General features: G+C 48.3%; 1 protein-coding gene across 1 annotated transcript in view; it reads left to right on the top strand.

The window, feature by feature from the left end:
- Positions 1-27,763, top strand: part of SCAP (SREBF chaperone) — a 93,489-nt gene that overhangs the window by 61,252 nt on the left and 4,474 nt on the right. The window contains exons 17-21 of the mRNA XM_069729168.1: positions 12,503-13,094; positions 14,818-14,903; positions 14,977-15,059; positions 15,240-15,406; positions 15,640-15,720. Coding sequence (XP_069585269.1) covers positions 12,503-13,094; positions 14,818-14,903; positions 14,977-15,059; positions 15,240-15,406; positions 15,640-15,720 — 1,009 coding nt within the window. The remainder of the gene's footprint in view (positions 1-12,502; positions 13,095-14,817; positions 14,904-14,976; positions 15,060-15,239; positions 15,407-15,639; positions 15,721-27,763) is intronic.

Genomic DNA, 27,763 nt, shown 5'->3' with positions numbered 1-27,763 from the left:
CAGCTCCGTTAAGACTTCTGCCGGGATGTCCTCCCTATTCTGCCCGACGCGTTTCCCCCCCGTGAAAATCCTGGGGGTTCATCAGGGGACATGGATCAATGCCACAGAGATATCAAGATGCATGAGCACTGTACATACCGTTGCCGTCTTATATCCTCATCTGAATGCTCCACGTGGAGAGCGGCCAGGCCCCCTAGCCGCGCACCCGGAAGTATGTAGGTGGAGCGCACCAGCTTTGCAGATTCCCAAAAATGATGTTCTAAACACAGCGGTGTATATTGAAAACACATACCGCGCATGCGTGCCCATCCGACGCCCGCCACACGAAAAATCCAGGGCGGCGCGCACACTACATGAATCGCATTTTGGTACTACGCATGCGTACATACTCTCAGCACAGCGCTCATAGAGGTGCGAAACCAGAACGCCTAAGCGCTCCAAACTAGCGATATAAATACTCAAAATAGCGGTGCACTTATCAAAAGACATACCACACCTGCGTCCAAATCCGACGCTCGCCCAGTCCAAATCCAAGGGCGATGCGCACACGAGTAACACTATATATACTGCGCATGCGTCAGTTAACGCACCTACAAGAAACGCTGAAAAGGAAGGCAACATACATTAACAACGTTTTTAAAACTGGCGAAATATGTAATACACCAATGAATTTTCAGGTACCCAACAAAACGGCATGTACAGAATACTCCAAAAAATTTAATAAACTGAACAAACAAAAAAAGAACAAACTAATACAAAATATAAACAAGAATAAATATTCCCATTTATTCTAAGGGTACAGATCTACCCAAGCAGGTTAGATACAAATCAAAACCCCTTGATGGTTTTAGATGAAGCTAACGAAGGACATCTGTTCGTTGAGGCCCAAGGGACTCACCGATCTCAGCAGATAGATCCATCTCGTTTCCCGCTGTAATATTCTTCTGTCCCAATCACCCAGTCTCACTGAGGGGGAGATTACCTCAATAACCCTAAAGACCAGGGAAGCGGGATCACCCCCGTGTATTTCATTTACGTGTCGAGCCACCGGGGTATCCCTCTTGTGTCTAATATCCCCCATGTGTTCTCCCACGCGTACACGGAGTTCCCGCTTGGTCTTACCCACATAGTCTTTTGGGCAGGAGCAAGTGCACACATACACCACTCCCATGGTCCTGCAATTTGCAAAATGTCTCATCTGAAAAGATCTACCTGTAGCAGAACTAATAAAAGTCTTAGATGGTAGTACATGCTTACAGGATGAGCAGTGTCCACATCTGAACGTCCCAAGGGACCTATTTTCCAACCAGGTTTCTTTGGAGGTGTGTAATGACTGTGAACAACCATATCCTTTATTGATTTGCCCCTCCTATACGTAACCGAGGGATATGGGGATATGTGCTCGCCAATGTCCGGATCCGATTTTAAAATCTGCCAGTACCTTCTCAGGATTTGGCAAACCTTTGTCGACTGGTCGTCGTAGGTGCCAATAAAGCGTGTAACAGAAACACCGTCCTCTTTTCTTTTTGGAATCAGCAAAGTGGACCGGTTAGCTTTGTATGCAGCATGATATGCAGAGTCAATAACATCCCTCGGGTATCCCCTATCTTCAAACCGTTGTTTTAGGTCCACAGACTTTCTTTCAAAATCGCCCAACCTGGAACAATTTCTCCGCAGTCTACAAAATTGTCCCTTGGGGATACCCCTTTTTAGAGGACATGGATGGTAGCTTTCCCACCTCAGCAAACCATTTGTGGCCGTAGGCTTCCGATAAATAGTAGTGCTGAGGAAGCCATCACTTTGTCTCGAGATGAGGACGTCCAAGAAAGTGATATTGTCCTCTCCAATCTCGTATGTAAATTTAAGGCCCTCAATATTGCTATTGAGGTACCGCATAAATTCAACAAAGGACTCTGTCCCACCTTTCCAGAACACCAGAATGTCATCTATATATCTGCCCCAGAAAATAATCCTGGGGCACCAGACATCGTCCTCATCCCGAAAAACAAAAATGTCCTCCCACCAGCCCAGGAGCAAATTAGCATATGTGGGGGCACAAGGGCTCCCCATTGCTGTGCCCCTGAGCTGGTGGTAGAATTTCCCATTAAAAAGAAAAAAATTATGCTGCAAAACAAAACCCAATAGCTCAATCAAGAACTCATTGTGTGGTCTCAAATGAACCCCCCTACTGCTCAAAAAGAACTTGACAGCCCTCAGGCCATCCTGGTGTCCAATGCTGCTATACAGCGCTTCGACATCAATTGAGGCAATGATCGTATCTGACTCAATTGTAATGCCCTCTAATTTAGTCAGGAGGTCCCCCGTATCCCTGATGTACGAGGGTAGAGCCAACACAAAAGGACGAAGCAGTTTGTCCAAGTAAATGCTACAGTTCTGTGCAAGAGCACCCACACCCGACACAATAGGGCGTCCCCTAAGAGGGGAAATCCCCTTATGCACCTTCGGTAATGCATAAAATGTCGCTGTAGTTGGAGACTTAGGCAAAAGGAAATCAAACTCACTTTTGGAAATCAGCCTATGTTGTAATGCTGATGTTAAAATACCTGAGAGTTCCTGTAGAAATTCCTTAGTTGGATCACATCTAAGAACCTCATAGGAATTAACATCCGAAACTATAGCAGAGCACATATCCACATATCCACAACAGTCCATCACAACGATATTGCCGCCCTTGTCCGAGGGCTTAATCACAATAGAGTGATTGTTCTTCAGACCTTCAAGAGCCCTCCTCTCCACAAGAGACAAATTAGGGTAGGCAGAATCAAGGGAAGGATCAATCTTATTCAACTCCTCGGTTACCAATTTTTGAAAAATTTCAATGCTACCATAGTCACCTGGAGGCGGCATCCTTTTACTAATTGGCTTCAATTCCGAAAAAGGGCCTTCACCCAGCTGTCTGGACCCCTCCTCGGCCAAGCCCTCCAAAATCTCCAAATCAGCGAGGTCATCATATGAAATGCCCAACTGTTGGCATTTCAAAGCATCGTTTCTCTGAAAAAAACGTCTCCACTTCAGTTTCCTGGTAAACAAATTCAGATCCTTAATCCAATTGAAAGGGTCAAATCTCGTAGTCGGAACAAAACTAAGACCTAGTGACAACCCTATTTTCCATAGGTGACAAGGTATACGAGGAGAGGTTCATGATGTGGTATTTATCCACAGTGGTCTCTATTTTGGTTAACTTAGAGGAGTCCGGTTTCTCAAATAATAGGGGAGAGTCCCTCGATCCTCTAAAAAAGAGGATGAGGAAGAAGCAGAGGGATAACCCCGTTCTATACTGCGGGTCTGCCATCTCCGACCCCTTTTCCCTCGTCCCCTATTTCTAGGCTGTTGTCTCGGTAAAAAAACTCTTGGAGCCGAATCCACGTCAGAGGATTCAATGTCTGAGGATGATATTTCAGTATTAGTTGTCGATGTTACTTGCAACGCAGGATAAGCCCGTTTTTCTTTAAACTCAGCACTGTCTTTTAGAAAACGTTTATGTTTTCTATCCTTGATCTCAAGGTGGAACCTATCCACTGAACTCTTTAAGGATTCCTCTCTAGTCCCAAAATCAGGGTCAGTTTTAAACTTAGGAGTTTTTTCAATCAATTCCTTCAATAACGTAGCCGTTTTTTCAAAGGTCTTCTTCTCCTCATCAACTAGGATTTGCATGAACCTTAAAGATGACGAGATAGATTCCTCCTCCCACCTTTTTAATAGTGTGGGGGATGCACACCTGGGCGCTGGTACCAGATGTATCCTCAACCCAAAAGGTATAATCTTGTTTTTTATATAGTTTTCAAGAGATTGTACCTCCCACCAGGATCTTATATTGTTTTTATACGCATTAAGTAGGTCTGAAAACAAATTTTTCAAAGTAGGGGTAGCCATCGTACCCCCTGAGCCTTCAACATCCGAGAAAGCCTCCCTTGCATCATCAAACCATCTATTCGTATCTAGGGGTCCTGACAGGAAACCCGCCATACCAACCAAAAAATACCAACAAAAGAACCACTCAAAGCAAATAGTATCAGGATCCTAGAGAACAACCAAAAAACCAAAACGCAACAAGGATCCTTAAAATATAACTTTTAATATTTAAAGCTAAAAAAGTTTGTTCCAATATATGCAACAAAGGTATTACAAGTTCTAACCCATGAAAGTCAGATACAAACTACCTTACCCTGTCTGGTAGCCTATTCTCAATCACTACCTGACAGCGGAGGTTGGCACCCTAAGTTTCTGCGGTAGGCGCCCCGCTCCTCGACGACTGGCCCTAATAGCCCTAAATAGACCCTATATTCCCTAAAAAAGACGTGTCAAATCTATCCACCCCAGAAAAAATGAAAGAAATATAAAAAATCAAAACACTACACAAATGAAAGTAGAAAAAAATCAAAAAAAATAAACATAGCAGAAAAACAGAAAAAAAAAAAAAATAAAAAAAAATTTTTTTTTCTTGATCCGTCGAATCCGAGAGTCCCTTAAATAGGGATATTTGGAAATGTCACTGCCAAAGGGGTAGAAATAACACCCATGTCTCTTTAATCCAGAAAGATATCAGCGGGCCACACCATCACATATATATACTTCAGGGTGATCATGTGCTTCTGTACATTCAATGATGTTTCCCAAAAAGGGACATATCCAGTATAAATACCCCCCAAAGAATGAAAGAAATATAAAAAATAAAAAAAAAAAACTACAAAAATAAAAATAAAAAATGAAAAAAATAAACACAGCAAAAAAACACAAAATTGTTGTCTGCCAGAGGAAAAAAGTCCCTTAAAGGGAAATAGTCCAAAATCACATCCCAATAAGTACAAATACCAATGTCTCGTTTATCCATAAAATATCAGCGAGCCACTCCATCCCGTATATTTTTACTTGCAAGAAAAAAATAATAATAAGTATAATCCAGAAAATAAATCCAAAATCAGTCCAATGACTCCCAAATAAATGGATTTCACAAGAGGACAGTGGCCCACCTCATACCAGAGACATCCCAGCAAAAAGAAAAAACAGAGGACCATCAAAGCCGGTTGAAAAAGTTGTCCCAAAGACACCCCATAGTTCAATACTGTATCCAACGCTTCTACTCATCTGCGTCCCAGAGGCGTTGTGGGTGGTGATGCGATCATCCAGCTCCGTTAAGACTTCTATCGGGATGTCCTCCCTATTCTGCCCGACGCGTTTCCCCCCCGTGAAAATCCTGGGGGTTCATCAGGGGACATGGATCAATGCCACAGAGATATCAAGATGCATGAGCACTGTACATACCGTTGCCGTCTTATATCCTCATCTGAATGCTCCACGTGGAGAGCGGCCAGGCCCCCTAGCCGCGCACCCGGAAGTACGTAGGTGGAGCGCACCAGCTTTGCAGATTCCCAAAAATGACGTTCTAAACACAGCGGTGTATATTGAAAACACATACCGCGCATGCGTGCCCATCCGACGCCCGCCACACGAAAAATCCAGGGCGGCGCGCACACTACATGAATCGCATTTTGGTACTACGCATGCGTACATACTCTCAGCACAGCGCTCATAGAGGTGCGAAACCAGAACGCCTAAGCGCTCCAAACTAGCGATATAAATACTCAAAATAGCGGTGCACTTATCAAAAGACATACCACACCTGCGTCCAAATCCGACGCTCGCCCAGTCCAAATCCAAGGGCGATGCGCACACGAGTAACACTATATATACTGCGCATGCGTCAGTTAACGCACCTACAAGAAACGCTGAAAAGGAAGGCAACATACATTAACAACGTTTTTAAAACTGGCGAAATATGTAATACACCAATGAATTTTCAGGTACCCAACAAAACGGCATGTACAGAATACTCCAAAAAATTTAATAAACTGAACAAACAAAAAAAGAACAAACTAATACAAAATATAAACAAGAATAAATATTCCCATTTATTCTAAGGGTACAGATCTACCCAAGCAGGTTAGATACAAATCAAAACCCCTTGATGGTTTTAGATGAAGCTAACGAAGGACATCTGTTCGTTGAGGCCCAAGGGACTCACCGATCTCAGCAGATAGATCCATCTCGTTTCCCGCTGTAATATTCTTCTGTCCCAATCACCCAGTCTCACTGAGGGGGAGATTACCTCAATAACCCTAAAGACCAGGGAAGCGGGATCACCCCCGTGTATTTCATTTACGTGTCGAGCCACCGGGGTATCCCTCTTGTGTCTGCGGGGTCTGGAAGAAAGAATAGCAACTTTGAAACTCATCAAAGAGAATGAAGACTTTCTAGACAGAACAGAAGCATCTCTACTGGTCACAGAAGGTGCAAAAAGTGTCAGAGAACCTCCAAAAGCAGATGAGTGGAAGCATGTGACCAAAAGAAGCAAGAAGACCATGGAGAAATCACCAACCACACAACTGAAGAACCGATATCAAATCTTTGTAGAGGATGAAGATGGCACACCTAAGAATGAAGCAATACCAGCAAGCAAAAAAGAAAAGGGCACACAGCAACAAGTGACAGCAAAAAGTACAGCCAAGAAGCAACGAAGAGTGGTGGTGGTGGGAGACTCACTACTGAGAGGCACCGAAGCAGCCATCTGCAGACCGGACATAACTGCAAGAGAAGTATGCTGCCTTCCAGGTGCGATGATCAAGGATGTGACCGATAGGATACCAAAGCTCTTCAGCTCCAAGGACGTCCACCCATTTCTTCTGATACATGTTGGCACCAATGACACGGCAAGGAAGGACCTACCGACAATCTGCAAGGACTTTGAAGAGTTGGGGAAGAAAGTAAAGGAACTGGATGCACAGGTAGTTTTTTCTTCTATCCTTCCAGTAGACGGGCATGGCACCAGGAGATGGAACAGGATCCTTGATGCAAACAACTGGCTAAGACGATGGTGCAGACAACAAGGATTTGGATTCCTGGACCACGGTGTGAATTACTGGTATGATGGACTCCTCGCCAGAGACGGACTACACCTCAACAAACCTGGGAAACACACATTCGCCAGAAGACTCGCTACACTCATCAGGAGGGCTTTAAACTAGAAGAAGAGGGGACGGGAAGAAAAACATTAGACTCGAACAAAGACGACCCAGGAAAACATACTCAGAAGGGAGGTAAGAACATTTCTAAAACAATCCACAGTGAGGAGATTGGAACAAAACAAAATCCTCTAAACTGCATGCTCGCAAACGCCAGAAGCCTGACAAACAAGATGGAAGAACTAGAAGCAGAAATATCTACAGGTAACTTTGACATAGTGGGAATAACCGAGACATGGTTAGATGAAAGCTATGACTGGGCAGTTAACTTACAGGGTTACAGTCTGTTTAGAAAGGATCGTAAAAATCGGAGAGGAGGAGGGGTTTGTCTCTATGTAAAGTCTTGTCTAAAGTCCACTTTAAGGGAGGATATTAGCGAAGGGAATGAGGATGTCGAGTCCATATGGGTTGAAATTCATGGAGGGAAAAATGGTAACAAAATTCTCATTGGGGTCTGTTACAAACCCCCAAATATAACAGAAAGCATGGAAAGTCTACTTCTAAAGCAGATAGATGAAGCTGCAACCCATAATGAGGTCCTGGTTATGGGGGACTTTAACTACCCGGATATTAACTGGGAAACAGAAACCTGTGAAACCCATAAAGGCAACAGGTTTCTGCTAATAACCAAGAAAAATTATCTTTCACAATTGGTGCAGAATCCAACCAGAGGAGCAGCACTTTTAGACCTAATACTATCTAATAGACCTGACAGAATAACAAATCTGCAGGTGGTTGGGCATTTAGGAAATAGCGACCACAATATTGTGCAGTTTCACCTGTCTTTCACTAGGGGGACTTGTCAGGGAGTCACAAAAACATTGAACTTTAGGAAGGCAAAGTTTGAACAGCTTAGAGATGCCCTTAATCTGGTAGATTGGGACAATATCCTCAGAAATGAGAATACAGATAATAAATGGGAAATGTTTAAGAACATCCTAAATAGGCAGTGTAAGCGGTTTATACCTTGTGGGAATAAAAGGACTAGAAATAGGAAAAACCCAATGTGGCTAAACAAAGAAGTAAGACAGGCAATTAACAGTAAAAAGAAAGCATTTGCACTACTAAAGCAGGATGGCACCATTGAAGCTCTAAAAAACTATAGGGAGAAAAATACTTTATCTAAAAAACTAATTAAAGCTGCCAAAAAGGAAACAGAGAAGCACATTGCTAAGGAGAGTAAAACTAATCCCAAACTGTTCTTCAACTAGATCAATAGAAAAAGAATAAAAACTGAAAATGTAGGCCCCTTAAAAAATAGTGAGGAAAGAATGGTTGTAGATGACGAGGAAAAAGCTAACATATTAAACACCTTCTTCTCCACGGTATTCACGGTGGAAAATGAAATGCTAGGTGAAATCCCAAGAAACAATGAAAACCCTATATTAAGGGTCACCAATCTAACCCAAGAAGAGGTGCGAAACCGGCTAAATAAGATTAAAATAGATAAATCTCCGGGTCCGGATGGCATACACCCACGAGTACTAAGAGAACTAAGTAATGTAATAGATAAACCATTATTTCTTATTTTTAGTGACTCTATAGCGACAGGGTCTGTTCCGCAGGACTGGCGCATAGCAAATGTGGTGCCAATATTGAAAAAGGGCTCTAAAAGTGAACCTGGAAATTATAGGCCAGTAAGTCTAACCTCTATTGTTGGTAAAATATTTGAAGGGTTTCTGAGGGATGTTATTCTGGATTATCTCAATGAGAATAACTGTTTAACTCCATATCAGCATGGGTTTATGAGAAATCGCTCCTGTCAAACCAATCTAATCAGTTTTTATGAAGAGGTAAGCTATAGACTGGACCACGGTGAGTCATTGGACGTGGTATATCTCGATTTTTCCAAAGCGTTTGATACCGTGCCGCACAAGAGGTTGGTACACAAAATGAGAATGCTTGGTCTGGGGGAAAATGTGTGTAAATGGGTTAGTAACTGGCTTAGTGATAGAAAGCAGAGGGTGGTTATAAATGGTATAGTCTCTAACTGGGTCGCTGTGACCAGTGGGGTACCGCAGGGGTCAGTATTGGGACCTGTTCTCTTCAACATATTCATTAATGATCTGGTAGAAGGTTTACACAGTAAAATATCGATATTTGCAGATGATACAAAACTATGTAAAGCAGTTAATACAAGAGAAGATAGTATTCTGCTACAGATGGATCTGGATAAGTTGGAAACTTGGGCTGAAAGGTGGCAGATGAGGTTTAACAATGATAAATGTAAGGTTATACACATGGGAAGAGGGAATCAATATCACTATTACACACTGAACGGGAAACCACTGGGTAAATCTGACAGGGAGAAAGACTTGGGGATCCTAGTTAATGATAAACTTACCTGGAGCAGCCAGTGCCAGGCAGCAGCTGCCAAGGCAAACAGGATCATGGGGTGCATTAAAAGAGGTCTGGATACACATGATGAGAGCATTATACTGCCTCTGTACAAATCCCTAGTTAGACCGCACATGGAGTACCGTGTCCAGTTTTGGGCACCAGTGCTCAGGAAGGATATAATGGAACTAGAGAGAGTACAAAGGAGGGCAACAAAATTAATAAAGGGGATGGGAGAACTACAATACCCAGATAGATTAGCGAAATTAGGATTATTTAGTCTAGAAAAAAGACGACTGAGGGGCGATCTAATAACCATGTATAAGTATATAAGGGGACAATACAAATATCTCGCTGAGGATCTGTTTATACCAAGGAAGGTGACGGGCACAAGGGGGCATTCTTTGCGTCTGGAGGAGAGAAGGTTTTTCCACCAACATAGAAGAGGATTCTTTACTGTTAGGGCAGTGAGAATCTGGAATTGCTTGCCTGAGGAGGTGGTGATGGCGAACTCAGTCGAGGGGTTCAAGAGAGGCCTGGATGTCTTCCTGGAGCAGAACAATATTGTATCATACAATTATTAGGTTCTGTAGAAGGACGTAGATCTGGGTTTTTATTATGATGGAATATAGGCTGAACTGGATGGACAAATGTCTTTTTTCGGCCTTACGAACTATGTTACTATGTCTAATATCCCCCATGTGTTCTCCCACGCGTACACGGAGTTCCCGCTTGGTCTTACCCACATAGTCTTTTGGGCAGGAGCAAGTGCACACATACACCACTCCCATGGTCCTGCAATTTGCAAAATGTCTCATCTGAAAAGATCTACCTGTAGCAGAACTAATAAAAGTCTTAGATGGTAGTACATGCTTACAGGATGAGCAGTGTCCACATCTGAACGTCCCAAGGGACCTATTTTCCAACCAGGTTTCTTTGGAGGTGTGTAATGACTGTGAACAACCATATCCTTTATTGATTTGCCCCTCCTATACGTAACCGAGGGATATGGGGATATGTGCTCGCCAATGTCCGGATCCGATTTTAAAATCTGCCAGTACCTTCTCAGGATTTGGCAAACCTTTGTCGACTGGTCGTCGTAGGTGCCAATAAAGCGTGTAACAGAAACACCGTCCTCTTTTCTTTTTGGAATCAGCAAAGAGGACCGGTTAGCTTTGTATGCAGCATGATATGCAGAGTCAATAACATCCCTCGGGTATCCCCTATCTTCAAACCGTTGTTTTAGGTCCACAGACTTTCTTTCAAAATCGCCCAACCTGGAACAATTTCTCCGCAGTCTACAAAATTGTCCCTTGGGGATACCCCTTTTTAGAGGACATGGATGGTAGCTTTCTTTAATGTCTGGTATGAGGTGGGCCACTGTCCTCTTGTGAAATCCATTTATTTGGGAGTCATTGGACTGATTTTGGATTTATTTTCTGGATTATACTTATTATTATTTTTTTCTTGCAAGTAAAAATATACGGGATGGAGTGGCTCGCTGATATTTTATGGATAAACGAGACATTGGTATTTGTACTTATTGGGATGTGATTTTGGACTATTTCCCTTTAAGGGACTTTTTTCCTCTGGCAGACAACAATTTTGTGTTTTTTTGCTGTGTTTATTTTTTTTATTTTTATTTTTGTAGTTTTTATTTTTTTATTTTTTATATTTCTTTCATTCTTTGGGGGGTATTTATACTGGATATGTCCCTTTTTGGGAAACATCATTGAATGTACAGGAGCACATGATCACCCTGAAGTATATATATGTGATGGTGTGGCCCGCTGATATCTTTCTGGATTAAAGAGACATGGGTGTTATTTCTACCCCTTTGGCAGTGACATTTCCAAATATCCCTATTTAAGGGACTCTCTGATTCGACGGATGAAGAAAAAAAATTTTTTTTCTGTTTTTCTGCTATGTTTATTTTTTTTGATTTTTTTCTACTTTCATTTGTGTAGTGTTTTGATTTTTTATATTTCTTTCATTTTTTCTGGGGTGGATAGATTTGACACGTCTTTTTTAGGGAATATAGGGTCTATTTAGGGCTATTAGGGCCAGTCGTCGAGGAGCGGGGGCGCCTACCGCAGAAACTTAGGGTGCCAACCTCCGCTGTCAGGTAGTGATTGAGAATAGGCTACCAGACAGGGTAAGGTAGTTTGTATCTGACTTTCATGGGTTAGAACTTGTAATACCTTTGTTGCATATATTGGAACAAACTTTTTTAGCTTTAAATATTAAAAGTTATATTTTAAGGATCCTTGTTGCGTTTTGGTTTTTTGGTTTTTCACATGTGAGGGCAGCCTGAGAAGCTGATGTGTTCCACCAATTCCATATTCACCCCCCTCAGGGAGCAGAAAGCAGACTACCAAGTTTGATGATTTCTGTAAGTTTTCTCCTGTTTGTTATACTGTTTTGCATAAGCTGTATGTCTTTTTATTATCATATTTTATACCTTTTTCTTACTGTAAGCACTGAACCTTTTTGTATTAATGTATAGACTTTAACAAATTAAACCTTGAATGTTCTAACGAATCCATAGCCGAAGGTGTGTGAGCCTTATGAGTGGTAGACATTATTAGTATTAATATTTCCTGGACTCATCGCTCGTGTGTTCGGTGAGTGGTGGCAGCGTGTATGAGCGGGTGTGTGGACTGGGTCGGTGTGTGATTTATGCTCCCATTTTAGCATAGGACAGAGGTTGAATGCTGGACTGAGAGTGGGGAGATAGATTAACCCTTGCAGGCACAACCCCAAGTCACGTGCTGAGAGCGGATACGTGACGTGCAGCCACAACCCCAAGTCACGTGCTGAGAGCAGATACGTGACGAATTAGGACACCACAGAGTGGGGATCCGTGACACGGTGGTCAGCTTGGCTTAGACCAGGGACCCTTTATTGTATTGTATTGGTCTGTGTGTTATATATAATCATTGTTTAGCCGGATCGTCCTAACACACTGTCAGGATTCAACACTGCGTGGTGGGTTTATAAGAAATTAATAAATACTTTTTAGGTTTTATATGTAGAAGTAATGCGGCCATTATGGCAGCGTATTGGCACATTTCCGTCCGGGTGTTATGTGGCCGTTGACCGTGTCTGCCTTTCCTCCCGTCCAGGCTGCGCAGGGAGAGCAGTGGGCTCTTCGAGTATCAGGACACTTGGGAGCAATTCCCCGAATATAAATACCCCGCGGACTCCTTGGAAAATGGTTACTTGAAGAGGAGACAGCCGCCATCCCTGCCGCCGCTCTTCTACGATCAACCTGATCTTTCCAGTCTGATCGATACGAACTTCTGCGAGCAGGTGAAGCCGGAGGAGGCCAAGAGCGGCTCGGGACAGGTGAAGCCGGAGGAACCCGAGAGCAGCCCGGGACTGGTGAAGCTGGAGTCCAGCGGGTACGACTTTAGCAGTCTGGTGCAGCGGGTCTACGAGGAGCACGGAGCCTCCTGCAGTTTTCCTCCGGTCTTCTCCCCGGCCCCCTATGGACAGTGCCAGCTGACACCAGGCGGGCGCAACCGATCACCCGGGAGCCGGTCCGATGGCAGCTGTGCTTCTGTGAGGAGGAAGAGCTCTGCAGAAGAGCTGGCGCTCTGTAATGGCACATCCTCGCCTGTTTCCGGATGGGGTGAAGATTTCGACAGTTCGGTGTGGAGTTTGGGACTACAAGGAAACCTCATTGTTGCTGGGAGGAGTAACGGAAAGCTCGAGGTATACAGATATGAATGGTTTATAGCTCAGTTTATGGTGCTTGACTGCACCCAGTGGAGATTGACTTCCCCCCCCTGGTTGTGTCTGGCAGAGGTTGGCGAGCCCCTCACTGTGCCCAGCAGAGGTTGATTTGCCCCCCTGGTTGTGCCTGGCAGAGGTTGGCAAGCCCCTCGCTGTGACCAACAGAGGTTGGCGGCCCCTTGGAGGAGGTTGGCTGCCTCCTGGTTGTGCCCAGCAGAGGTTGGCGGCCCCCTGGTTGTGCCCGGTGGAGGTTGGCGGCCCCCTGGAGGAGGTTGGCGGCCCCCTGGAGGAGGTTGGCTGCCTCCTGGTTGTGCCCAGCAGAGGTTGGCGGCCCCCATGAGGAGGTTGACGGCCCCCTGGTTGTGCCCGGTGGAGGTTGGCGGCCCCCTGGAGGAGGTTGGCGGCCCCCTGGAGGAGGTTGACGGCCCCCTGATTGTGCCTGGCGGAGGTTGGCGGCCCCCATGAGGAGGTTGGCAGGCCCCTCATGCGCCCAGGAAGGTTTGTGGCTGTATGGCGACTGTGCGTTACACACGACCTTGCACCATAGTGTAAGCTTGGAATATCGTCGTGTTGCTGCAACCGTGAAGCACAAGCTACTGAAAAAAATCCAAATCGCAGCAGACCACATGCACAGACATTATGGTGCACAAATAGCCTCATCACAAAGGAAAAGAACAGTATTTATAGCGCCCCCTACTGGAGGTGCCAATCCTAAATTAATATTAACACATTCATGACACACCATAAAGCCAATCCAGAATCTTCTCAGAAAGGAAAGGACCGACATTGGCTGACCGCTGTTTTGGGTTCTTGCGCCTCATCAGTGCAAAGAAGGAGACTAGTTGTTTGGGGGAGACTCTTTAACGACCTGCGACATAGTTTTCATCCCAGCTGTGCTCCAGACCAAGCAGTTGCGGCTGTAGCTTGCTCCAATCGCAGCGGTTTAACCATTTAAGTGCCACTCTCAATCCCAGACCATGGGATTTAAAGGCCACGACTGAAGGGCGCCCATGGCTGCAGCTTCACACACTGTATACGGCATCACTGGGAACTGCGTTGTTTTCCCTGTTATTTCACACATTATATGGTTATATGAACATTGTCATTCCACAACTGGTCCCATAAAGAACAAGCCGCACATGGCGGTGGGGACGGGCAAGTGAAATAGCTGTGGCTCCTAGAAGAAAGGGAGGGAAAGAAAAAAAGCGCAAAAATGGAAAATCGCCCGATGATGAGCGGGTGCTTCACCGAGCTTTTCTAGCAATAAATGTAAAATGGGTGAATTATCTCGCCGTGTTCATGGTAAATATCGCCCAGAATATCACTTTTATCAAAACTGCCCCAACTGCATCTCACCAGTAACTGGGGCACCTCACTGGTCTCACAGCTTGCGTAGCCTTGCTTTAAAGGGTTAATATTGACTTCTAGGATTGGTGGCAGTGCAGACCCCGTTCTCTGCCTCTGAAGACCCCAGCCTATAAGTCTTCCTACGGCCACTTCTAGCGTTCGTCCAGTGCAGACAACTTGCCACCGGTCCCATAGATGGGTAATAACTTGCTTTCACCAGACAACCCCTCTAAGGAAAAATCTGGTGTGATGCTGCCGACACCGTGGCCCCCGTGTAGCCCCTCGTCCGAGTCGCTCCGTCCATTATTCATGTGCTGGATGCTTTACATCGCTCCATTGTTTCTTCGCCCTGTAGGTCTGGGACGCCACCGAGGGGGTCCTCCGCTGCAGTAACGGCGATGGTCAGAGTGGGATCACGGCACTGGTTTTCCTGAATCACAGGTACGTTTTCACTCCCGGGACCGTGCGTGCAGATTACTGGACGGTAATAATGACGGGCGTTTCCATCTTGCAGGATCGTTGCCGCTCGGCTCAATGGCTCCTTGGATTTCTTCTGTCTGGATTTGCGGAAGTCGTCCAGCCCGTTACAATTCAGAGGTGAGTGGCCTCCTGTCCGACCCTGCGGTCTTGGCCCGACGCTTCTGTCTGACCCTGCGGTCTTGGCCCGACGCTTCTGTCCGTGCTTTCCTTTACTCATCAGTCTATTTCTTCTCCGTTCACTCCTGGAGTAAATATTCTGGGGCTCCATCTTGTACTGACGAGGTTCTCGTTCCTCAGGAGCGGCCGCCCGCAGCGCCGTCCCCAGCTCTCCGCTCTACTCCAGCGACGACATCATCCGCTGTCACCTGACTCACACTGTGTCATGTGCCCACCAGAAGCCAATCACAGTGTTGAAGGCCGCGGCCGGGCGGCTCGTGACCGGCAGCCAGGACCACACTCTGAGAGTGAGTCAGATCCGCCAATATTCTGTGACGTGGACGATTTCTAGTCCTGTTCTTTACGGTTTTCAAGATCTCTGCTGTCAGTGACTGGGAAAATGAAAGTCTCTACATAAAGTAGGATCTCTGATGGCTGCATGAACATCATGATAGTCCTGCCCAGGGCTGTGTAGGTCCTGCTAGCATCCTCCGGGACTGTGGTGTGCGGTGATATGTAACCGGGTCTCGTCTGTCTGTAGGTGTACCGTCTGGAGGACGCTTGCTGCTTGTTCACACTGCAGGGTCACTCAGGAGGAATAACGGCCATTTATGTAGATCAGGTGAGTGCTTGCACTTTGCCCCTTGGGGACCTCATAGAATCCTAGAATGTTAGACTTGGAAGGGATCCCCATGGAGCTGAAGGTAAATGACACAAAGCTAGGAGGGATAGCTATCACTAGAGAAGACAGAGAAAGAATTCAGAAGGATCTAGAGAAGCTTGAACAATGGGCAGCGACTAATAGAATGGTATTTACCAGGAAGGAATGCAAGATTCTACATCTGGGCAAGAAAAACAAAAATTACATCTAGAATGTTAAGTGTTGGACGGGACCTCCAGGGTCATCTGGTCCAACCCCCTGCTCAATGCAGGATTCACTAATCCATCTCAGACAGATGTCTGTCCAGCCTCTGTGTGAAGACTTCCATTGAAGGAGAACTCTCACCACCTCTCGTGGCCGCTGTTCTACTCACTGATCACCTTCACTGTCCAATTATTTCATCTGTAGCTTCTCCATTTCAGTTTCATCCTATTAATTCTCGTGTTTCCATATGAAAATGATAATAATGATGATCCCTCTACACTGTGACATCCTGTAGACAGCTGTTAAGTCTCTTCTCAGTCTTTTTTGCAAGCTAAACATTCCCAGATCCTTTAAAGGGAACCTGTCACCCCGAAAATTGCGGGTGAGGTAATCCCACCGGCATCAGGGGCTTATCTACAGCATTCTGTAATGCTGTAGATAAGCCCCTGATGTTACCTGAAAAAGGAGAAAAAGACGTTATATTATACTTACCCAGGGGCGGTCCCGCTGCTGGTCCGGTCAGATGGGCGTCTCCGGTCCGCTGCGGCGCCTCCTATCTTCTTTCCATGACGTCCTCTTCTGATCTTCAGCCACGGCTCCGGCACAGGCGTGCTTTGCTCTGCCCTGTTGAGGGCAGACAAAGTACTGCAGTGCGCAGGCGCCGGGCCTCTGACCTTTCCGGCGCCTGCGCACTGCAGTACTATCCTCTGCCCTCAAGAGGGCAGAGCAAAGTACGCCTGCGCCGGAGCCGTGGCTGAAGATCAGAAGAGGACGTCATGGAAAGAAGATAGGAGGCGCCGCAGCGGACCGGACCAGCAGCGGGACCGCCCCTGGGTGAGTATAATCTAACATCTTTTTCTCCTTTTTCAGGTAACATCGGGGGCTTATCTACAGCATTACAGAATGCTGTAAATAAGCCCCTGATGCCGGTGGGATTACCTCACCCGCGATTTTCGGGGTGACAGGTTCCCTTTAACCGTTCCTCATAGGACATACTTTGCAGTCCACTCACCATCCTGATTTCTTCTTTGAACTTGCTCCAGTTTTTCAATGTCTTATTTTAAAATGTGCCCAGAACTGGACACAGAATTCCAGATGAGGCCTGACCAAGGAGGAGAAGAGGGGATCATTGCAGTGATGTAGACTCTATGCTTCTCTTAATACATCCTATAACTGTGTTTGCCTTTTTTGCTGCTGCATCACACTGTTGACTCCTGTGCCGTCTGTGATTTATTAGTATATCCAAGTTTTTTTCACACGTTCCTTCATCTAAATCATTGATAAAGATGTTGAACAACACAGGGCCCAGGACAGAGCTCCCATCTACAGAATGGGAGGAATAGAACTAAGCAACAGCCCGTGTGAAAAAGACTTGTGTATACTAATAGATCACAGACTGCACATGAGTCCTAGAATGTATTAAGAGAAGAATAGAGTCTAAGTCACGTGAAGTGATTACTCCCCTCTACTCCTCCTTGGTCAGGCCTCATCTGGAATACTGTGTCCAGTTCTGGGCACCACATTATAAAAAATACATTGAAAAACTGGAGCAAGTTCAGAAGAAATCGACCAGGATGGTGAGTGGGACTGCAAAGTATGTCGTAAGAGGAATAGTTAAAGCAACTGGGAATGTTTAGCTTGAAAAAAAGAAGGCTAAGAGGAGACTTAATAGCCGTCTACAAATATCTGAAGGGTCGTCACAGTGTAGAGGGATCATCATTATTCTGATTTGCACATGGAAACACGAGAAGTAATGGAAGGAAACTGAAAGGGAGAAGATACAGATTAGACATTTTGACAGTGAGGGTGATCAATGAGTGGAACAGGCGGCCACGAGAGGTGGTGAGTTCTCCTTCAATGGAAGTCTTCACACAGAGGCTGGACAGACATCTGTCTAGATGGTCTAGTGACTCCTGCATTGACAAGACCCTGGAGGTCCCTTCCAACTCAAATAGTCAAGATGTAATTTTTGTTTTTCTTGTTGAGATGTAGAATCTTGCATTTCTCCCTGTTAAATACCTTTCTATTAAGCTTGAACAATGGGCAGTGACTTTCTAGATCTTTCTGAATCCTTTCTCTGTCTTCTCTAGTGATGGCTATTCCTCCTAGCTTTGCATAGTCAGCTAATTTGATTAGTTTACCTACCCTTCCCTAGATAATTTATTTTAATGTTGAGCAACCCTAGGGCCAGGACAGAGCCTTGTGGTCCCCACTTGTACAGTGGGGGAAATAAGTATTTGATCCCTTGCTGATTTTGTAAGTTTGCCGACTGACAAACAAATGAACAGTCTATAATTTTAAGGGTCGGTTAATTGTAACATTGAGAGATAGAATATCAAAAATAAAATCCAGAAAATCACATTGTATAAATTATATAAATGTATTTGCATTTTGCAGTGAGAAATAAGTATTTGATCCCTCTGGCAAACAAGAGTTAATACTTGGTGGTAAAACCCTTGTTGGCAAGCCCAGCAGTCAGACATCTTTTGTAGTTGATGATGAGGTTTGCGCACTTGTCAGGAGGAATTTTGCTCCACTCCTCTTTGCAGATCATTTCTAAATCATTAAGATTTTGTTGCTGTCACTTGGCAACTTGGAGTTTCAACTCCCTCCACAAGTTTTCTATGGGATGAAGGTCTGGAGACTGGCTAGGCCACTCCATGACCTTAATGTGCTTCTTTTTGAGCCACTCCTTTGTTGCCTTGGCTGTATGTTTTGGGTCATTGTCTTGTAGGAAGACCCAGCCACCACCCATTTTTAATGTCCTGGCGGAGGGAAGGAGGCTGTCAATCAGGATTTTACGGTACATGGCTCCATCCATTCTCCCTTTGATGCGGTGAGGTAGTCCTGTGCCCTAAGCAGTGAAACACCCCCAAAACATAATGTTTCCACCTCCATGCATGACAGTGGGGACGGTGTTCTTTGTGTTATAGGCAGCATTGCTGTTCCTCCAAACATGGCCAGTTGAGTTAATGCCAAAGAGCTCAATTTTTGTCTCATCTGACCACAGCACCTTCTCCCAATCACTCACAGAATCATCCAGGTGTTCATTGGTAAATTTCAGACGTTACGCCGATGCTTCTACCTTGTGCCAGTCATTACACTGGTTACCCATCCACTCCGAATCCAGTGCAAACTTATTACCCTCATCCACAAAGCGCTCCATGGCTCAGCACCACCCTACTTCTCCTCTCTGGTCTCAGTCTACCACCCTACCCGTGCCATCCATGGCTCAGCACCACCCTACATCTCCTCCCTGGTCTCAGTCTACCACCCTACCCGTGCCCTCCGTTCTGCTAATGACCTCAGGTTAGCATCCTCAATAATCAGAACCTCCCACTCCCGTGTCCAAGACTTTACACGTGCTGCGCCAATTCTTTGGAATGCACTACCTAGGTTAATACGATTAATCCCCAATCCCCACAGTTTTAAGCGTGCCCTAAAAACTCATTTGTTCAGATTGGCCTACCACCTCAACGCATTAACCCAACGATCCCTGTGTGGCCCATTCAAAATTTTTACCATAATCAGGTTCCTCGCATTATGTTCTCATACACTTTATGCAGTTAATAGCCCTCTGTGTCTGTACTGCTACATACTTAGGCTGATAACTGGTTCATGCAGCTTTACATGAACACCCGATCCTTACACTATGGCCGGTCCGAATAACTAAAGCAATTGTTACCATCCACCTCTCGTGTCTCCCCTTTTCCTCATAGTTTGTAGCTTGTGAGCAGCAGGACCCTCACTCCTCTTGGTATCTGTTTTGATCTGTTTATTGTTACGCTGTAATGTCTATTGTCTGTACAAGTCCCCTCTATAATGTAAAGCGCTGCGGAATATGTCGGCGCTATATAAATAAAATTATTATTATTATGTATTCAGCCGGGCCTGCACATGTTCCTTCTTGAGCAGGGGGACCTTGCGGACACTGCACGATTTTACATCTTTATGGCGTAATGTGTTACCAATGGTTTTCTTGGTGACTGTGGTCCCAGCTGCCTTTAGATTATTAACAAGTTCCCCACGTGTAGTTTTAGGCTGATCTCTCACCTTCCTCATGATCAAGGATACCCCACGAGGTGAGATGTTGCACGGTGCCCCAGATCAATGTTGATTGACAGTCATGTTGCATTTCATCCATTTTCTTACTATTGCACCAACAGTTGTCTCCTTCTCACCCAGCGTCTTACTTATGGTTTTGTAGCCCATTCCAGCTTTGTGCAGGTCTATGATCTTGTCCCTGACATCATTAGAAAGCTCTTTGGTCTTGCCCATGTTGTAGAGGTCAGAGTCTGACTGATAATGGAGTCTGTGGACAGGAGTCTTTTATAAAGGTGACTATGTAAGACAGCCTGTGAAGGATTACCCCTTCCTACCACGTCACCAATCCGTGACGTCACTACACAGGCACAGCTCTCCGGCGCCCCCTTTGTCTCTCAGGCCAGTAAAGGGACTGCACCTAGAGCAAATGGCCGCCGGGGAGACTGCCCTGTTACCCACCCTGGGTATTCTAAGATTCGCAATCAGAGTAAAAGGATCAGCCCAAAATTAATTTATGATTTAATTGCCTTAAGGGCGCACTAGATAATTACAGAAATATACAATCACAATATATCAAGAGTTACAGTCAGAGTACAATATAACAACAATATTACAAGGCTTAAAGGTATAAAGCTGGAGGTCAATTTACCAGGTCGAAGGTCGCTTGTGGAAGCCGGGGGCATAGCATTCCGCAGGTCCAAAAACTTAGTTGCCGGGCAGCCCCCAGAAAGCATGTGCTTGCTCCCCTCTGGCTGGCATACCCTGTTCCTTAAGATGTCATCATCATCATCTTCTTCTGTGGAGTGAGTCCCTCCCAGTGACCTCAGCGTCTTCTTATGCCTGGCTGAGCCCCCCTGCCTGCAGCTGGGTGGGCTTAGCAATCTCCACCCCCTCTGTCTCCCTGCAAGATTTATTCCAATATCTAATAAATGGGATAACTTCTCTCAGGATGATCGGATCAGCACACGGGCAGTACCAGCGCCTGTGGTTTGTTCTGCCGGTCGTACTGGGATCAAACCTGGACCCATTCGGTCCCTGTGGGAGGCTGATCCCTATATCTCGGGTTTCAGACCTTCCACCATCACGGGAGTTACACTGTTGGATGCACAATTTCTTTAGGGTAAGGAGAATATTTTTTATGAGCCTGTACCTCGGACGATGCGTCCATAATTCACAATTCCATGTTGGAGACGGTTTGGCTGGGCTGCCATAATAGATGTGTATCCAGTGGCCACTTGGCATGCGTGTTTTAATTAAGCCCCCAAGCATTTCCAAGCCCCCTGGTGGCGTGGTTTCCTCATGGGGCTTTGAACTACCGTCTACAGTTTACCCTGAGCTCAGCCCGTTAGCATACTAATAGGAACTCTATTCATTAGCAAAGGTGGGGGTCCAGGAGCACTCCTGTGTCCAGGAGACAAAATGGAGTCACGCCAATCTGATAGCATGCCTGTTCCAAGATGGCGGCTGTTCCCTCATCACACCTCCCTGCTTTAGAGGGCGCTAGGGGGCATCACATTCCTGTGTTCCCCCAGGCGCCCTTCCACACCTTCTCCTTGCCGGGACAACCCATCAGCATTACCATGGTCTCTGCCACTTCTGTGGCGGATGCTGAAGTGATACTGCTGGAGAGCCAGGCTCCAGCGTAGCAACCTCCCATTCGTCCCAGAGACCGAGTGTAACCAGCTGAGGGGGTTGTGGTCTGTTTCTACGGTGAAGTGGCGTCCGTACAAGTATGGCTGCAGACGTTGCAGGGCCCATACAATTGCCAGACATTCCTTCTCCATCGTGGAATAGGCCACTTCCCTCGGCAGGAGCTTCCGGCTCAGGTACAAAACGGGGTGTTCATGTCCCGTAGTGTCGACCTGGCTGAGCACAGCACCGAGGCCAAAGTCACTGGCGTCGGTCTGTACTACGAACGGCCGCGTGAAGTCGGCTGCCTGTAGTACAGGAGAGCTAGACAAGGCGGTTTTGAGCGCCTGGAAAGCTGTCTCGCAGGCGACTGTCCAGTCGACTGCGACGGGCAGCTTCTTCTTGGTGAGGTCCGTCAGGGGCTTGGCCAGGGTGCTATAGTGTGGAACAAACCTCCTATAGTACCCGGCCGTCCCCAAGAAGGACATCACCTGCTTCTTGGTCCTGGGGGAGGGCCAGGAGGTGATGGCATCCACCTTCCCGGGCTCTGGCTTCAGAGCTCCCCCACCTACCCGGTGTCCCAGGTACTGGACCTCACTCATACCCAGCTGGCACTTTTCCGGCTTAATGGTCAACCCTGCCCTCTGGATCCTCCCCAACACCTGCGCCAGGTGCTGTAGGTGATCTTCCCAGGTGGGACTGAAGATGGCAATGTCATCCAGGTACGCAGTCGCATACCCTTCCAGACCCTTGAGCAGCGTGTTGACCATCCGCTGAAAAGTGGCAGGGGCATTCTTCATGCCGAAGGGCATCACCGTGGACTCGTACAGCCCAAATGGGGTGATAAAGGCAGAGCGTTCCCGTGCCTTAGGGGTCAGGGGAATCTGCCAATATCCCCTGCTCAGATCCATGATGGTCAGGTACTTGGCCCCGGCCAGCTGATCGAGCAGGTCATCGATGCGCGGCATTGGGTACGCATCGGTGACCGTCACAGCGTTGAGCCCCCGGTAGTCCACGCAGAACCGCGTAGTCCGGTCCTTTTTAGGGACGAGGACTACCGGCGAAGCCCACGCGCTGTTGGATGCTTGGATCACCCCCAGCTTCAGCATCTCGTCTATCTCTTGGCGCATGTGCTGCTGCACCTCGAGAGAGACCCGATATGCTGAACGCCGGATCGGGGGGTGATTGCCGGTGTCCACATCGTGGACGGCTGCCTCAGTCCTTCCGGGCAGGCTGCTAAACAGCTCCCGAAAGGGGTGTAGGGTGACCCCCAGCTGGGAACGTTGGTCCTCCGAAAGCTGGTGGCCAACCTCCACATCCTCGATGGATCCACCCGCCTTGACTTGGGTAAGCAGATCCAGGAGGGTTTCTACCTCCCCTTCCTCCGGGAGGTTGCACACTGGGTGGGCACAAGCCTCCCGCTCATGATGTGCTTTCATCATGTTCACGTGGAAGGCCTTCCTCCTTCCACGGGCGTGGTCCAGGGTGACCAGATAGGTGACGGCGTTGAGCTGCTGGTGCACGAGGTATGGACCCTCCCAGGCTGCCTGAAGCTTGTTTTGTGGGACGGGGACCAGTACCCACACCTTTTGACCCACCTGGTAGGTCCTCTCACAAGCATTCTGGTCGTACCACCGCTTCTGGTCAGCTTGGGCCTGGGCCATATTGTCATGCACCAGCTGCGTCAAGGCCGTCATTCTGTCCCGGAAGCGCACAACATACTCAATGGCCGACACTCCAGGGGTGGCCAAATCTCCTTCCCACGCTTCCTTCACCAGAGCAAGGGGCCCCCGTACACGTCGCCCATACAGGAGCTCAAAGGGGGAGAACCCCGTTGAGGCCTGTGGAACCTCCCGGTAGGCAAATAGAAGGTGTGGGAGATACCGCTCCCAATCTCTCCCGTGGGAGTCGACCAACATCTTAAGCATCTGCTTTAAGGTGCCGTTGAACCGCTCACACAGGCCATTGGTCTGTGGGTGATACGGGCTGGCTACCAGATGTTGCACCTGGATCTGCTTACAGAGAGACTCCATCAGCTGGGACATGAACTGGGTCCCTCGGTCGGTGAGCATTTCCTGGGGAAACCCCACTCTGGAGAAGATCTCCAGTAAGGCAGTGGCCACTTTGTCAGCCCGAATGGATGACAAAGCGACCGCCTCCGGGTACCGAGTGGCATAGTCCACTACTGTTAATATGAAGCATTTCCCGGAGCGACTGGGAGTGGACAGAGGTCCAATGAGATCCACAGCTACCCTCGAGAAAGGCTCTTCAATGATGGGCAGAGTTACCAGTGGGGCTTTGGGGCGCCGCCCCGCCTTCCCCACCCTCTGGCAGGTGTCACACGAACGGCAGTAGGCAATTACCTCGGTCCTCATTCCAGGCCAGTAGAAATGCTGCGCTAGCCTGGCCCTGGTCTTAGCGATCCCTAGGTGTCCGGCCATGGGAATCTCGTGGGCTATCCGCAACAATTCCGCCCTGAACGGATAGGGTACCACTAACTGTCGGTCCCTGGGCCACGCCTCCGGTGAACCCTGCTGGACCGATACCCGGTACAGCCGTCCCTGGTCCCAGACCACCCGCTCGCGGTCTGACTCCCCAGGAGGCTGTGCCGCCTGCTCCTTGAGAGCTTTCAGGCTACCGTCGGCTTCCAACGCTGCCTGAAATCCCTGACTCGATGTGGCGAGAATGGACGACACCGCCACATCCGCTGTCAGCTCCCCGGGATCTGTCTCCTGGCCGCTGTCTGACTCGGCAGCCACTTGGTCAGAGAGGGGGAAGCCGTCGGACCTCTGCAAGGCTCCTTGGGCTCCGGCGCTCCCACTCCGGGTGACAGCGGCCACGACCGCTGTGCCCATGGGTAGCACCTGCTTCCCCCCGGCCCCTGACCAAGTCGCCGGGTCAGGCAGACTTTCCTGCCCTCCTGACATCCCGGGGGTGGGGAACTCCTGCCCTGGGGTCTTACCTGGTGGCTCCTCTCCCGGGACGCCTCCTCCCCCCATGGCCTGTTCCTCTTCCTGCAGGGGCCCTAGACTCAGCAGGCTGGATTCACTTAGGGGCCCTACACTGCCCGTAGCAGCCCCTCCCTCCACCTCTGAGCTCTCCCCTACAGTCTCCTCACCTGTCCTCCCCGTGAGCCCCGTGTGTGTGGTGTCAGTGTATGGAGTACCCTCAGGTTTCACTCCCTCCCCCACTGTTGGAGGCACATTCAACACATCAACATTCACAGTAGAGTCATGACATTCTTGGGGAGCCGAACTTGGGGGTTCAGTGGCCACATACTGAGACACTAGCCGCCCCAAATCGGTCCCAAGTAATACATTAGCAGGAATATTTGACGTTACTCCCACCTCCCGCATTCCCCTCCCGGCGCCCCAGTCCAAAAACACCTTTGCGACAGGCAGCGCCGGTTCCACGCCTCCAATTCCGGAGACGGAAAGGGTTTTCCCCGGTACCAAGTCTTGAGGGGACACCACCTCAGGACGTACTAGGGTTCGTTCAGCGCCTGTGTCCCGCAGTCCCATGACCGCTGAGCGGCCGATAGTGACGGGTTGGTAATTGTCCAGGGACCTCCCACCACCCCCTCCCACACATAAAACAGTGGACGGTTTCGGGGACATGGATGGGGCCTTAAGACGCTGGGGACATGCTGTCTTGAAGTGCCCCAGCTGGTTGCAGTGATGACAACGTCTGGGTTCTGCGCCTGACCTGGAGAGGGCAGCAGGGGGGTACACCCCTTGCACTCTGGGGGCTGGGGAAACAGGGGCAGGATTGGGCTTACCCCCTCTCCAGGTGCTGCTGGCAGGCTTCTTCGGCTCAGGCGCCCTGTTATTGGCATACTCATCTGCCAGGGCGGCTGTAGCAGAAGCCCCCTTCGGTTTCCGGTCACGGAGGAACTGCTGGAGGTCCTCTGGGCAGTTCCACAAGAACTGCTCCATGACGAACAGTTCCTGGACCTCCTGGCGGGTGGGGAGCGCTAGACCCGAGGTCCAGTGCTCTGCAGCTCTCAGCAACGCCCGCATGTGGTCGGTCCAGGTGTCCTTTGGGCCCCGCTGCAGGCTCCGGAACTTCTTGCGGTAGGACTCTGGGGTGAGGTTGTAGTGCTGGATCAGCGCCCGCTTGATGCTGCTGTAGTCCTGCTCCGCCCCGGCAGGTAAGTCCCCCAAAACTTCCAGGGACTTACCCCTCAAACGGGGGGTCAGGTATCTTGCCCACTGATCCGGGGCCAGATGGTGTTGAAGGCAGGTCCTTTCAAAGGCCAGCAAGAAGGAATCCAGGTCTCCATCCTTCTCAAGCAGAGGGAAGTCCTCGGCCCGGACTTTGGAAACCCTGGACTCTGGCGGTGCTGGGGCGTCCAGCGGGAGCCCGCGTTGAGCCATCTCCAGTCGGTGCTGGCGCTCCGCTGCTCTCTCTGCCGCTGCCCGCTCAGCAGCTCTCTCTGCCCGCTCCGCTGCCTCACGGCGTTCTGCACGCTCGGCCTCCGCTGCTTTCTCTGCAGCTGCCATGAGTCTCATATAGGCGTCTTCATTACCCGCCTCGAGACGTGCTACTGCCGCTGCAACAAGGGCCGCTGATGTGGACAGGCTGGGGCGGGTAGGTGGTGGGTAGTCCCTTGCCGGACTAAGCACGGGTGGCTGGCTCCTTGGGGAGTCTGGGCTGAGCTCCCCCTCGCCTGGAACAGTACCGTCCACCACCACCTCCTCATAAGCCATAGCACTGGCCTGCGCCCTCACTGCACTCCTGGTGCCCTCCGCCATCTTTGAAACCTCTGGTTACTGACACAGCTGTACCCCTGACCTTGCACACAACTTATTATATCTACACTCTGACCGTCTAGTGCTGGGCTGACCTTAAGACCCCAGCAGTGAAAGTTACCACTGGTAGTCTTTAGTGTCTGGGAGTAGGGGTCCCACGCACACTATTACTCTGATCCCACGTACGCTACCACCACTGTGAAGGATTACCCCTTCCTACCACGTCACCAATCCGTGACGTCACTACACAGGCACAGCTCTCCGGCGCCCCCTTTGTCTCTCAGGCCAGTAAAGGGACTGCACCTAGAGCAAATGGCCGCCGGGGAGACTGCCCTGTTACCCACCCTGGGTATTCTAAGATTCGCAATCAGAGTAAAAGGATCAGCCCAAAATTAATTTATGATTTAATTGCCTTAAGGGCGCACTAGATAATTACAGAAATATACAATCACAATATATCAAGAGTTACAGTCAGAGTACAATATAACAACAATATTACAAGGCTTAAAGGTATAAAGCTGGAGGTCAATTTACCAGGTCGAAGGTCGCTTGTGGAAGCCGGGGGCATAGCATTCCGCAGGTCCAAAAACTTAGTTGCCGGGCAGCCCCCAGAAAGCATGTGCTTGCTCCCCTCTGGCTGGCATACCCTGTTCCTTAAGATGTCATCATCATCATCTTCTTCTGTGGAGTGAGTCCCTCCCAGTGACCTCAGCGTCTTCTTATGCCTGGCTGAGCCCCCCTGCCTGCAGCTGGGTGGGCTTAGCAATCTCCACCCCCTCTGTCTCCCTGCAAGATTTATTCCAATATCTAATAAATGGGATAACTTCTCTCAGGATGATCGGATCAGCGCACGGGCAGTACCAGCGCCTGTGGTTTGTTCTGCCGGTCGTACTGGGATCAAACCTGGACCCATTCGGTCCCTGTGGGAGGCTGATCCCTATATCTCGGGTTTCAGACCTTCCACCATCACGGGAGTTACACTGTTGGATGCACAATTTCTTTAGGGTAAGGAGAATATTTTTTATGAGCCTGTACCTCGGACGATGCGTCCATAATTCACAATTCCATGTTGGAGACGGTTTGGCTGGGCTGCCATAATAGATGTGTATCCAGTGGCCACTTGGCATGCGTGTTTTAATTAAGCCCCCAAGCATTTCCAAGCCCCCTGGTGGCGTGGTTTCCTCATGGGGCTTTGAACTACCGTCTACAGTTTACCCTGAGCTCAGCCCGTTAGCATACTAATAGGAACTCTATTCATTAGCAAAGGTGGGGGCCAGGAGCACTCCTGTGTCCAGGAGACAAAATGGAGTCACGCCAATCTGATAGCATGCCTGTTCCAAGATGGCGGCTGTTCCCTCATCACACAGCCGTCTGTA

Source organism: Ranitomeya imitator, chromosome 6 (genome assembly GCF_032444005.1).
Source record: "Ranitomeya imitator isolate aRanImi1 chromosome 6, aRanImi1.pri, whole genome shotgun sequence".
NCBI classification, from domain to species: Eukaryota; Metazoa; Chordata; class Amphibia; order Anura; family Dendrobatidae; genus Ranitomeya; species Ranitomeya imitator.
Note: the sequence above shows the minus strand (reverse complement) of the source record. Positions and strands in the feature narration are given on the sequence as shown.